Source organism: Coffea arabica, chromosome 11c, assembly GCF_036785885.1.
Source record: "Coffea arabica cultivar ET-39 chromosome 11c, Coffea Arabica ET-39 HiFi, whole genome shotgun sequence".
Classification (NCBI taxonomy): domain Eukaryota; kingdom Viridiplantae; phylum Streptophyta; class Magnoliopsida; order Gentianales; family Rubiaceae; genus Coffea; species Coffea arabica.
In genome coordinates, this window is record NC_092330.1 from 2,861,515 (window position 1) to 2,875,327 (window position 13,813).

Sequence of the window (13,813 nt, forward strand, 5' to 3'; positions counted from 1 at the left end):
TTGCAAGTGGTGGTGAGAAAAAATCATGCAAAGGAAGATGGTGAATTGGACACTTTCTCACGAGTCAACTGGAGGTTGGATTCGGGGTGATTACAGATGTTAATTTGCCGATTAAATCAATTTGGTGTTAGAACTGTATTGATTCAAGTGTGTAGTTCGGTACCATATTATTTGGTAGTTGAAAGCAAATGATTGTTAAAAGAAATTTTCGCCAACGTGGAGATTTGTTAGGAAATTGGTTTAATTTCTTTTAAGTAGAATTCTTGTTTTGTGTAGAAGTAACAATTTTTTTAATTGGTTTTAGTTACTTGAAATAATAACCAAGAAATATTTTATTTAGTTTAGAATTAGAAGTTATTTCCTATTCTGTACAAGTTTAAGAATTAAAATTGGTTTCCTATTATTATTTGGATTTTTGGCCAAATAATGTTCCCTATAAATAGGTGGGTTGGCATACTGCACAAAAGATAAAAGGGCACACAAGGGCGACATGTAGCCTTATACATGAGGCAGTGAGAGAGGGTTCTTAGGAGATGAGAAATGGTATACAAGAGTTGGGATTGGGTTCAAGTTGTATTCTTGCATAGGATTTTCCTCTCATAATAAAGAACAGGCTTCTCTCCATGGACGTCGGCTCAATGGTGGAGTTGAACCACGTTAAATATTGTGTGTTGTCTATCTTTCATACTTGTATCTTGTTTACCATTAAATTGCTGTGTAGTTGATATCTTAATAGTTGTTTGTTCAGCGCTTGGATCCTAACAGTTCATCCAGAAATTTTATATGTATTGGTTAATCCAATTCAAGTGACATAATAAGTTTTGCTGTTTTAATTGAGAATGGGAATTAGGTTAGAATTTCGCAGAATTCCACACTAATACGTTCCCAGTTTAAATGCAAACTTAAAGTTAATTTAAATGTTTGAGCAGTAAATTCTGAATTTAGTTGTCAGTTCCAATTCTGAAATTAGATCAGTTTGAATACAATTTTTAAGTTAATTTAAATGTTTGAGCAATAAATTCTAAAATTAAAGCAAGTTAAATTGGCAGGAAAAACTTCAAAATGTTTCGGGAATTCGTACTGGATGTTCTCCAATAAGGTTCAATGACCCTACTAACTCGGACTGGATTAATCACAAATTGGGTCCAACTGGTCAAGGAATGTGCCCTCTCACTGGGCCTAGTTCGTTGCAGTCAGAAGACTACTCTCTCCCTTTAGGTAAGCTATCTACATGTCTTTATATATGTATATATATATATATATATATTCTACTTCTACTCCTACTCCTATTTTAGCTTATTTTAGGGAGAGGGGAGGACGACGAAGACTAAATCAATGTTGGATCAGACAGATACATTATGCACCCATATGTATTTAAGAGAAGCCACATATAGTGACACAATAATGGGAGGTAAGATTTGAACTCTTGATCTTTCACACTTCCAAGACTTAAAGTGTTTGATGATGGCCAAAAACTTTCTACATGTCTAACATGGAATTTTCTTGACATGGAGTAGAGTAGACGGTGACGATTGACAAAAAAAGAAGGGGAATTTCCTCAACCCACAAAAAAATTTTTTTAAAAAAAGAAAGGAAGGTGAAAGTTACTTCAAGAACTGAAATTTTCAAGAATGCTTACTAGCTTAGGTGCTAGAGCCTCATCTTTGCCCCCTGCAACAACAATTCTACAAACAAGCAATGTTGTTAGGTTGAAATTTAAAATTTTGTTTTTAATAATTGTTTTTGGTTTTGTTTTTTTACACCTGCCCATGGCCCTTAGATAAATAAAATTGTTTGGAATAATGGGATTAGAACTGCTTTTAACGCAGGGCTTGTCTAAGTTGTGGTTGGAACTTGGAAGCTTGCAACTAGGAATATTAAAAAAGAAGCATATTAATTCTAGCACTAATTAACAGTTACCATTTGTTCGAAGGCTTCGGACAAGCAGGATCGCACATCATGATAAAGCTAGCTATATATAAGAACTTGTCTTTAACACTAATTAATCCCAGTTAATTAATGATGATCAAGATTAGATGGGCTTTCTCTTCCTGTTAGAGTAGGGCAATATTAGTGGTATTGTTTGTTTAACTTTTTTTTTTAATTTTTAAAAGGTAGTTTACAATGTAAGTAACAATTGTATGATGCTCTTTGTTTTATGTATAATCCAATTCAGTCAATTTTCTTGCAGAATTTTAACTGTTAGAGTTGATTTTGCTTAGGTTAAATCGCAGGGTGACGTCCAAAAGACGGACCGCGGGACTTATCCCTGGGAGCTTGCGGCTATTCTTGGAAGGTGTATTTTGAAGTCACGTGGGATTAGGAGACATCTTGAGAGACCTCTTTGGCAACAAAGCAAGGAGAAAAAAAAATAAGGAAAGGGATTCCTTATAGAAACAAGCACTTTGTTAGCTAAAGAGAAGGCGGCGGCAAAGCTTTAAATAGGACAGTAATAGACTAGGAGTTGGTATCTTTGACCTTGGATGTTTAGTCTTTCTCTTCTTCTTCTTAACATGAGTTAGAGATTCGTGGTTTTTACTTTATCAACTAAATTCCATAAAATGCTTTCAATTGCATCAACGTTATGCGGCAAGGCTAGATTCTTTGTCTAGTTGAGGAATAATCAAGACCCGGTGCACGGACAATTGTTAGATCTTTTTAATTGTTCTACGCTAATTCAAATTCTGCGTTAGTGGGTATTTAATTATTCTTTGTTTTAATAGCCTATTCTTGTTTGGATTTATTGGATCAATGTGATCAGTTGTTCAATTGTCTGAATAATAAACTGCCAATTAGGATGAGGGTGCATATCACTTGATTGTCTTAAAATTAGTGACAAACGGCACAATTTCATTGCCTCGCAAGCAATCTAATCTGTGTCGTAGGAATAGTTAATCTAGTTTAAATGAACCCGTATGTGTGTTTGTTAACTAGAATTGGGTCTCTCTAATTCCTAACCTGTGAATAGATTAAATCCTTCGAGCGTCTCTGGAGTTATTTATTTTACAAGGGGGTGGTTTAAGAGCGTCTCTGGACCACCATATAATTAAGGAGAGATTGGTAGTTTGGCGGTTGCTGAATTACTAGAACCAATTTACTTACGAACGTGTGAATTAATTCAGGTATCTATAATCAATTATGTGGGCCAATGCCGAGATTATTTCCTTGACTAGGTTGTGTCAATTAATTGTTTATTATATTCTTTAGATATTGGACTTTCTTGCGATTGGAAATTCAGTACTCTTACCTCTTTATTTGTTCTTTTTGTCTTCCTTTCTAAACCCCGCCCCCCACATTCTCTGTGTGTGATAAATCTACCAGTTCCTTGAGAAGACGACCCTACTCACCACTATACTCGTTTAGTTTTGGGAGTAGGTTTTGATATAAATTTTATTTTTGGTAGTTTGACAGCCACCATGAACCATCCCTGTTAGATCCTCTTCCAGCCTCATCAAATTAGCATGTATAACCTCAGACACAGCATCTGGCCATGATGCATTCATCCAATCCTTCAAGCTCACATCTCCTGATAACATTTCATTAGTTGGCTTCCTTCTTGTGAAAGTTTCCATCAACATGATTTCAAAACTGTAGATATGACACTTCTTGGATATCAAACCTTCTGATCCATACTTTGCACCAAGTGAAACAGCTTATCAGAAAGATTACAATTATGTTGAGGGATATGAAACAAAATTAGAAGCAACTATTATCACCTGGTGCCATGTATCCTAGTGTTGCTAGTGTCTGAGTTTGGGCCATGCTCTCTCCCATCCCTAATAATTTTGCAGTGCCAAAATCACCCACATGTGCTACCATATTTTTGTCAAGTAAAACATTGCTTGGTTTCAGATCACAGTGAAGCACAGGGATTGAATAACCATCGTGCAGATAGTCTAATAGTGATGCCACATCAATCATTATGTCTAGTCTTTGCAAAAAATCCATGTACAAATCCTGATAGTACAACCACTTTTCAAGACTTCCATTAGACATATATTCAAGAATTAAAGCTTTGAAGTCAAGGCTGGAACAGCTGCTGATGACTTTGGTTAGATTTCTGTGACGAAGGTTACATAGTACTTCACATTCTATGTCAAAACTTCTAAATGCACCTTCTGTTTGTAAGTTGAACACCTTCACAGCTACATTTGATCCATTGATTAATGTCTTGTAAACAGAACCATAGGCTCCCATAAAATTCATTGAAATTGGTGCACACTGATGTTTGCTATATGAAAGATAAGTCTCTTGGTGGTGCTGTTTATTTTGTAACTTTTATTGATGACTTTGCTAGAAAGGTTTGGTGTTTTGCTTTGAAATCCAAAGATCAGCTTTTGGATGTATTTATGGATTTTCACAGCAAAGTTGAAAGAGAAACTGATAAACAGTTAAAGTGTGTACGTGCTGATAATAGTAGTGAGTATAGAGGACCATTTGAAATTTATTGTAAGTCCCGTGGGATCAGATTGCAGAAGACTATGCCAAAAACTCCTCAAGAGAATAGAGTAGCAGAGAGAATGCATAGATTCATCACTGAACGGGTCAGATGTATGCTCTCCAATACTAAGTTGCCAAAATCCTTTTGGGGGTGAAACAATGAGGACTGCGGTCAATTTGATTAATCTTTCTCCATCAGTTTCTCTAGATGGTGATATCCCAAAGAGAGTATGGACGGGAAAAAATATATCTTTTGAGCACTTGAGAGTTTTTGGTTATCGGGCATTTGTTCATATCCCCAAAGATGAAAGGTCAAAACTTGATGTAAAATCAAAATAGTGTATTTTCTTGGGTTATGGACATGAAGATTTTGGTTATATATTGTATGATCATATTGAGAAGAAGGTGATCAGGAGCAGAGATGTTGTTTTTTTTGAAAATCAAACCATTGAAAACATTGATAAAGGTGATAACTCAAAATCCTCAGATGACATTCCTACTAGCTCAAATTCAGATCCAGATCCAATTCTATTACCTGTTGATTCTAATCAAGGGGGAGCTGAGATAGAGTAGAGAGAAGATGTTTATGATGGTGATAATCCTACTGCTGATGAACCTGAGTATGAGGCATCACCTACTCCACCACCACCACCACAAGATGAGCTTAAGAGATCTACCAGAGAAAGGAGACATTCTAACAGATATAATCCTCATGAATATGTGTTATTGACAGATGGAGGAGAGCCAGAGTCCTATGATGAGGCTCTAGAGCATGAGAATAAAGAAGATTGGTTGCAAGCCATGCAAGAGGAGATGGTGTCCCTGCATGAGAATCACACTTATGAGCTAGTGAAACTGCCTAAGGGTAAGAGAGATTTGAAAAACAAATGGGTCTACAAGTTGAAGATTCAGGAGCACAGCCCACAAGTAAAGTACAAAGCAAGATTGATTGTGAAGGGATTTAGTCAAAAGAAGGGCGTAAACTTTGAAGAAATTTTTTCTCCTGTGATAAAAATATCATCAATTCGAGTTATTCTTGGTATTGTAGCCAGTTTGAATTTGGAGATCGAACAACTTGATGTGAAGATAGCCTTCCTGCATGGTAACTTGGAAAAGGAGATCCACATGGAACAATCGGAGGGGTTCAAAGAAAGTGGTAAGGAAAATCTTGTATGTCGTCTCAAGAAGAGTTTGTATGGGTTGAAACAGGCACCGAGATAGTGGTATAAGAAGTTTGACTCATTCATGACAGACCATGAGTACCATAGGACTACATCTGATCACTGTGTTTACGTGAAAATTTTTTCAGATGGTGATTTTATTATTCTCTTGTTATATGTTGATGACATGTTGATTGTTGGTCGTGATACTGTGAAAATTGATAGGTTAAAAAGAGAGTTAAGTAAATTTTTGTAATAAAGGATTTGGGTCCGGCTAGACAAATATTGGAATTGAAAATCTCACGAGACAGGCAAAATGGAAAGTTTTGATTGTCTCAAGAAAAATACATTGAGAAAGTGCTCAACATGTTTAACATGAGCAATCTAAGGAAATCTCAGCTCCACTTGCAGGTCACTTCAAACTGACTATCAAACAGTGTCCTACAAGTGAGAAAGATAAAAAAGACATGAAAAAGATTCCTTATGCTTCGGCTGTTGGTAGTTTGATGTATGCTATGGTTTGCACCAGGCCAGATATTGCTCATGCAATTGGAGTAGTCAGTCGGTATCTCTCTAATCCTGGTAAGGAGCATAGGAATGATGTCAAATGGATTCTCATGTATCTCAAGGGAACTCCTAGATTGGTCTATGTTTCAGCAATGGTAAAATTATGATAGATGGATACACTGATACAGATATGGCAGGTGATCTTGATAATAGGAAGTCCACATCTAGGTACTTGATGATTTTTACAGGGGAAGCAGTGTCATGGCAAAGTAAGTTACAGAAGTGTACCGTTCTTTCTAGTACGGAGGCTGAGTACATCGCAACCACTGAAACATGCAAAGAGACTCTTTGGTTGCAGAAATTCCTTCAAGAGTTGGGTATGAAACAAGAGAAATATAGTCTCTATTGTGATAGTCAGAGTGCTATTCATTTGTGTAAGAACTCAACATTTCACTCTCGGTCCAAACACATTGATGTGAGGTATCATTGGATTCGGGAAATTCTGGATTTCAAGTTGTTAACACTTGAGAAGGTACATACAAATAATAATAGTGCTGACATGTTGACCAAAGCATTGCCTAAAGAGAAACTCTTATTTTGCAGACAAGAAACAGGTCTTGTAGAGGCCCCCAAATGAGTTGGAGGGGGAGATTGTTGGACTTGTATGTGGGCCAGCCCATTTGTGCAAGTAAATAAAGCTTGAGGCTTTCTCAAGCTTAAATACATAGAGCAGCCGCATGAGGAGTTTTTTTTCTTCGATCCTTGCATGCGAGAAAAAGTCAGCCGCCATCTCTTTGCTAGTTGAGAGAGAAAATGAAGAGAGAGAAAAAGCTAGAGAGAGAGACTTCAAAGTCTTGATTGGAGCGTGATTCGGAACCTGATTGAGACGAAATTTTACCCATGTGATCCTCTCGTCAGGCTCTACTCATCTACCGGTTCAGATTTCATATTTTCTCTTCGTTTGGTAACACCTTTCCAAACTCACTTCTTTGACAGTTGTAGTTTTTGGGGGTGATTTTGTAGGAATTTTGCTTAGTTGGTATTGGTGATATTATTGTTATTCGAATATTTCGGGTAGACTTGTGTATTCTCATTATTGTGCTAGTGGAGACTTTTGACTGGACTAGGTCCCGTGGTTTTTTCCAATTTGGGTTTTCCGCGTAAAAATCTTGGTGTCCTGTGCCTTTTATTTTTCTTTCATTTTGTTATCAATGTTGGTATTATTACTTGGTGATTTGGTTTATTCCTATTTTAACTGGTACTTGGGGAAAGAGAAATTTGTCCTAAACTAACTCTGATATTGTGTGCCTGTACCGGTACCCCTTTCCTAACACCTTCGATATTTCCAGTGAAGAATTCGAGAAGTTGCCCCATTAATGGGGAAGGTATTTTTTTCAGCAAAATTGTTGCCTTTCTTGACTCTATTGTTATATTTCAAGTGAAAGATATCATGTCAATTTATGGATCATGGATGAATTAATATGAAGTGGATAGAACTTGGACTAAGTTAAAATCTCATTTGAAATTCCCGACATTTGGTGTTGAACATCGATCATATATATGCTCAAACCAAAGCAGGCAACTGCTTTTGCAGATTGATGGAGCAGAAAAGCTTGTGCTCTATGATCCTGGAATTGGATACATTAGAGACGTAGCCACTGCACATGGTGCAGCTAGTTTCATTAGAAGCCTTCTTGCATGTCTTCATGTTCCAATTTCCAACTTGTGTAGCACTAGTTTTACCTCTTCTGGTTGCCAATTCTCTGTTCTTAACCAAAAGCTCATTTCTCCAATTTCTTATTCAAACTTAATTTCAATTGAAGATGTCCATTTGTTGTGAGTGCAATCATCCTAATCCAGAACCCTCTATCAGTTAGAAGTTCAAGTTGCAAGCCATTTCACTTTATCCATTTGCCATCCTGCATAGGAATTAAATTCATGCTGAGTAAGTTCATACTTTTTTTTTTATATAGGAAAGATCATTTTATTCAAATAAATCTGCACTAATGGAAACAAAATACATCAAACAAACATGAAACGTAGACGTATGGATCTGAAATCAATAGATATAACTGATCTAAAAAAAATACAAATAAAGATAACATTGATACTCCTATATATCTTCGATCCGGATGAATCACTATAGCCCAATACATCAATACATGTCTGCTGACAATCAAATCTAATTAAAATTGGTTTAAGTCCAAAGTAAGTCCATACTTTAAATACATAACCGAGACTTAAACTCTTTTTTTTTTTGGCAAAGAACATCACATTCATTCATTGTCGCCAACTCATTTTTAGATAACAAACAAATTGAAAAAAGACAAGGAAAGAGGCTAAAACTAACTTGAAGAAATTAAAGGAAGCAAAGTTGCATGTTCAATTAGTGGGATACAGAAAAGCAAAGGATGAAGGAAAGCAAATGCATAAATCACTTGTACACAGCCTAATTTTACATAATAGACAGTCTGTCTATGAACATGACATTTGGGATATTGTTACTAGTTTTTCCGTATAATGTTTTTGTGTGTGTATAACACAAGAATAGCACATTACGGTGCCATTGTAATTAAATGAATGGTGTCCAAATCAAGACGATCGGGTGGTCAAATTTTTTGTCCATTAATTTGCTGTTTGACTTGAAATTTTTTTCTTTTGAATATCAACGATTTTAATAGTTAAGTACCCAAAACTTTAGAATAGTAGTTGTTGAGTTGCCTTCTAAGCCCTATATATATGAAGTCTATTATTGCTATGGAAGTATAATAGTTGTTGCTAGCTAGTATGTAATTAGTTTCCCATTGTTTTGTACATCCACATGTCACGTTTGCAAGAAGATAGAGTGCAATATATTTGACATTTATGACGGATTATCAATCAATCAAAATAAAATACCTACTCTACAATAAATGAAATTACAAGACAGTGGTGAACAAGATTGCATCCATGAGGATTGGAATGATTTATTTCTTGGAATAATTTCATAAACCTATCCTGAGGTTTTTAACTATTTTGCTTAGTTCCCTTGACGTTTTAAAAATTATACTTACCTCCATCGATTTGACATATTGGTAACCAAAACTTAAAATAGAGTAAAAAATTTAATGAATATCCTAAAATGCCATTATCTTATAAAGTTTAATTTGTTCTTCTAAACAATTATAACGTAATTTAGTACAATTATAAAAAAAAGTGTCAAGTTTTTTATACCAATATTTATTATTTAATAATCAACTATAACAGTAATCTTTTTTCTATTATAGGCTATTTTTCGTAGTGATTTATTGGAGGATATAGATTCTTTTTAAGATAGAGAAAAAGTGTTATCTTTATTTTTTAAAAGTTTATGGACTACTTTTTTAAATAAAAGTTTATGGACTAACTTAGTGATAGAACTACCCTAGTTTGGTAGTGATTTTGGGCTATTTATTTTTAATTATTGTTGATTCATTCTTGATTTTGATACAAAGAAAAGGGTTACAAAAAAATTGGATGATGTTGAAAATTATCAAAAAAAATTATAAAATCCATCCTTTGCATAAACATGGCAACAAGAGAGTTTTATTAAAATATTAAAGTTAGTATTATCATTTTAAATGGACAAGGGAGGTAGGTGTAATTTTTAAAATCTTAGGGGAGCCAACAGTAATTATTAGAAACTTTAGGGGAGGTTTCTAAAGTTATCCCTTATTTCTTTCAAAGCAATGAATATAAAGGGAAGATTTTGGATATTAAACCAACTAATTAATTTAAACACAAAATAACATACAAAATTTAAGTAAATTTTAATGAATAATAATGGAACTCTAGCCAAAGAAATAACTTCTGAAATGATTCATAAAACTAATCAAAAATAAATTCAAACATTCATTAATAAACTGGTTATAATTGTCAATGAATTCTGACAACCAACTTTTCTTTACTTTTTTTATAGTTAAAGTACGACCATTAACTACTTTCCTAATTAAAAAGATAATCTTAGGTACAACCGACCATAGGATTTAATCTTATAATTGCATTCGAAAAAACTTAATTCTACCTAGAGGTGTCAAAATGGGTGACTTGGACGGGTTTGGATTGGGTAAAATGAGTAATGGGTATAAGTAAGTTAACCCATTTATATCCATTTAATTAGATGGGTATAAATGGGTAACTCAAAAAATGAATTGGGTAACCCAATTACCCATTTATAACCCATTTATTTTAACCTTTTGTAAACTCATTTAAATTTATTTTTGCAAAATAAGTTATCAATTTATACCGCTATTTGCACCCATCATTAGTTTTAAATATTTACTTATAATGTTCAATAAGCCTAATTACCAATTTTTGTCCCATTCATACTCTATGTCACAAAATTACATATTATTTAATAATTGAAAAATAAGAATATAAAAATTTGAACTAAGTACTATAAAAGTTAATATAAAAACTTAATCCAAAAATTTTGAACCCCTAACATTTTTGTCATATATAAATTTAAAATTTCATTTTGAAAAGATAAGAAAAGAGACTAAAACTTATCATAAATTGGTAATATTGAAAAATGAGCAAGTTAATAAATTAAGAGAAAATAAAATGATAAGATAAAACTAATAAATAATAATAATAATGAAACAAAAGTAGTTAATATCATGACAAAATGAAAAATTTGAAAAAAAAAGGGGGTGGGGGAAGAGAGGAGACTTGGGGAAAGAAAATTTTAAATGGGTTAATTGGGTTTGATGGGTTATCCAATAATACCCATTTAATGGGTATTATTGGATAACTCATTTATACCCATATACAAAAATTTAAGATACCCATACCCATCTATTCATGGACGGATATAGGTAAATTTAGTTAAATGGGTTGGTTTGCCACCTATAGAGCTCTCATTGAATGGTCAAGGGATCGAATCCTATGATTTGCATTCATCTTTAGAATTTTCTAAAAGTTTCGCAAGCACAAAGTTTCCAGTAGAGACAGATATTGAAACTGCTAAGATAGGATAGGATAGTTCCTATGTCTATTAAAATGTTAGATGTTCTTTCTTAGAGGACCTGCCAAAAGGAATCAACAGTTGTGTATACGCCCTTTCTCAGCTTTGTAGGGCAATGGAACAAAAGGAAAGCAAAGCAATAGAACAAAAATAAAATGTACAATATAACCTTATATTGGGAAAAATTGCAAAAGTTTTAGGTAATCACAAATCTAACGGTAAATTGGACAATGTTCACCTAGGTTTCATCAGCTGCAGATACAAAGGAATCCTTTAGATGCTTCCATATGTCTTCAAGTCTAAGTGTGTAATTCTTTGAAAGAACGGAAAATACATCTGTAGACTTCACAAATGGAGTTCATATGCTGAGCATCCGCAATGAATTGAATCTTCCACTAAGGGCTAATCTAAACTCAAAGGACAAGCTGAATGCATTACTTCATCGATCTGAGCAATAAAAATTAAACATTAGACATGTACAAACTTTTTGGGAGTGCTAGTTTAGCAGATGGTCAAGAAAACAAAACACGTATTGCTGGCTTTTTCAGACAGGAAAAAACTGCAGATGTCTCCATAACCAGGACATTTGAAAAACAGAATTCTAGTGTCACCTGCGGGAGGGGGGTAGCGATTCTAGAAGAGCAGAAGTTACATGATGACGCACTACCAGCTACCGGCAACTTTCTGAGGTGTAAGCAGAGGACTTGTTAAAGCTCATCAGTTCTGTCTTTCCTGCTTTCTGCTCGTTGACATTTTTCACTAGCTGGCAGCTAATCTACTAACCCGAAGTTAAGAAGTTCTTCTCTTCGTCTTTGATCAGCAACAAAGACATATAGGACCTGGATACGTTTGAAGTATTATAAGAGCTAATCAACAAGTACAGAACCGTTTCCAGGATGATTTCACTATGGCTGCTTAAATAACGGCACAGAAATTATATGGAACTTTTCTTTTCTTAAGATGTGAAACCCAAGATTCTGATATAAGATTGGGCATCATAAAGAAAATGACCACCATCTTCATCTCTCTATCTCACAGTTTCACATGCACGCTGCAAGCTGCCCAACCGTGAAAATCTTGATTTTCCAACCTTGAAAATCTTGATTTTATATGAGACTGACTGTGATTCCCAAGATTCAAAGACACTTGCTCAAGATGTAACTTTGGCAACCAAAAGGGAATTCAAATCTGAACTAATGTGTAGGAAATCCATTTATCAAGGTTTTTTTTTTTTTGCTCATTTCCTCCACCTCCATAAACTTTCAGCAGCTTTTCACTGATTGACTAGATGGACAATCTAGAATCATAAATTATTTCAAAGAAAAAGTTCGGATAGATTCTCTCAAAGATACACAACAAGAGTAGTTATTCAAACCATATGAAGTGGGTGAACTTCAAGAAATGAAGAAAACATTCTAATCACAACATTTGAAAATTTTTTACTTTGGCTTATTTATGCACATCAAAATGTCAGAACCAGATGGCTAATGGTCAAGTCTAAAGCACCAGTAGGGTACAAAGTTTTCAACAATCTACAAAAACATTGCGTAACAAAATCTGCCCAAAAGCTGAGATAAGCGGGAACAAGCTCATCTATTAAACATAGAAGACAAAACTTAAGCTAAGATCCAATCGCAAAATTTGACGTCATTGGGACCTCAAGATGACGGACAAGCATGTCGCTCTCTCATGTTGAATTTGCAGAGGGCCGTTTACACTGATTGTGATCAGAACTACAAGAGAACTGAAGCAAGAAAAGAAAATCGGGAAAATATAGGGAAGCCGAAACTTTACAAATAGCAGATCCCAAACCTTACCAAGTTGAATCACAACTTTGGTGTGTTTCTGCATATATTTATACATAAGTGCTTGTGCAGAAGTATCATACAAGATCTGCCACGGCACAAAAAGTATGTCTCAGTACACAATTGTAAACTCAGCCAGACATTGAACGAAAAAAACGTTTTAGGAACAGAGTCTGATACGAAAAAACAAAATGTTGACTTCTGAACAAAAAGAAAAACTGAATTGTTCTGTCATATCTTTTGTTCTAGACTCTGTACAACATCTATACAAATAGAATTTGACTTTTGTCAATTCCATGAAATCTGTAATTTCCTAAAAATTAGGAGCTAATTTATTCTATCCTAAAATACATTAGGAGTAAATTATTCTATCCTAAAATAGAGCAGAAATCATGGGATATACATAGAAAAAGATATTCTAGATTTCAACACTCCCCCTCAAGATGGTGAATAGATATTTTCCATTCCCATCTTGCATGTAATGTCTTCAAAGTTGGAAGTTGGCATTCCCTTAGTTAAGACATCTGCCAATTGATTATTTGATGCTACATATGGAGTGCAAATCATGCCACTGTCCAGCTTTTCTTTAATAAAATGTCTATCAACTTCGATGTGCTTTGTGCGATCATGTTGCACTGGATTGTGTGCAATGTTGATGGCAGACTTGTTGTCGCAATAGAGTTTCATAGGTCCTTCGCTCTTGATTTTAAGATCATCAAGTATTATTTTGAGCCATAGCAATTCACAAACTCCATGAGCCATAGCTCTAAACTCTGCTTCAGCACTTGATCTTGCAACAACCGATTGCTTCTTACTCCTCCATGTCACTAGGTTCCCACCAAGAAATGTACAATATCCTGAAGTTGATCTACGATCTACAACAGAACCTGCATAATCAGCATCAGTATATGTCTCTA

General features: G+C 34.6%; 1 protein-coding gene and 1 long non-coding RNA gene across 2 annotated transcripts; both read right to left on the reverse strand.

Annotated features, from left to right (window-relative positions):
• Nucleotides 1–1,650: 1,650 nt before the first annotated feature.
• LOC113715809 (probable LRR receptor-like serine/threonine-protein kinase At3g47570) lies at nt 1,651–4,197 on the reverse strand. The gene is made up of 3 exons (XM_072069933.1): nt 3,717–4,197; nt 3,423–3,652; nt 1,651–1,671 (listed from the first exon to the last, which is right to left on the reverse strand). Exons 1-3 carry the CDS (start codon nt 4,195–4,197, stop codon nt 1,651–1,653), a joined length of 732 nt encoding a protein of 243 aa, XP_071926034.1.
• An 8,406-nt stretch (nt 4,198–12,603) lies between these two features.
• LOC140016991 (uncharacterized) lies at nt 12,604–13,091 on the reverse strand. Its single transcript, XR_011823277.1, has 2 exons — nt 12,909–13,091; nt 12,604–12,835 (listed from the first exon to the last, which is right to left on the reverse strand). It is a non-coding gene; the product is annotated as an uncharacterized lncRNA (long non-coding RNA).
• Nucleotides 13,092–13,813: the final 722 nt, after the last annotated feature.

Bases quoted from the DNA above. Each gene is read 5' to 3' on its own strand.
- LOC113715809 (XM_072069933.1), bottom strand. From the start codon at position 4,197: ATGGGAGCCTATGGTTCTGTTTACAAGACATTAATCAATGGATCAAAT. The intron at 3,653-3,716 runs GTGATAATAGTT...CTTTCTGATAAG, and splicing joins ACTAGGATACATGGCACCAG to CTGTTTCACTTGGTGCAAAG. The intron at 1,672-3,422 runs GTTCATGGTGGC...TTGTTGTTGCAG, and splicing joins AAGAGGATCTAACAGGGATG to GGGGCAAAGATGAGGCTCTA.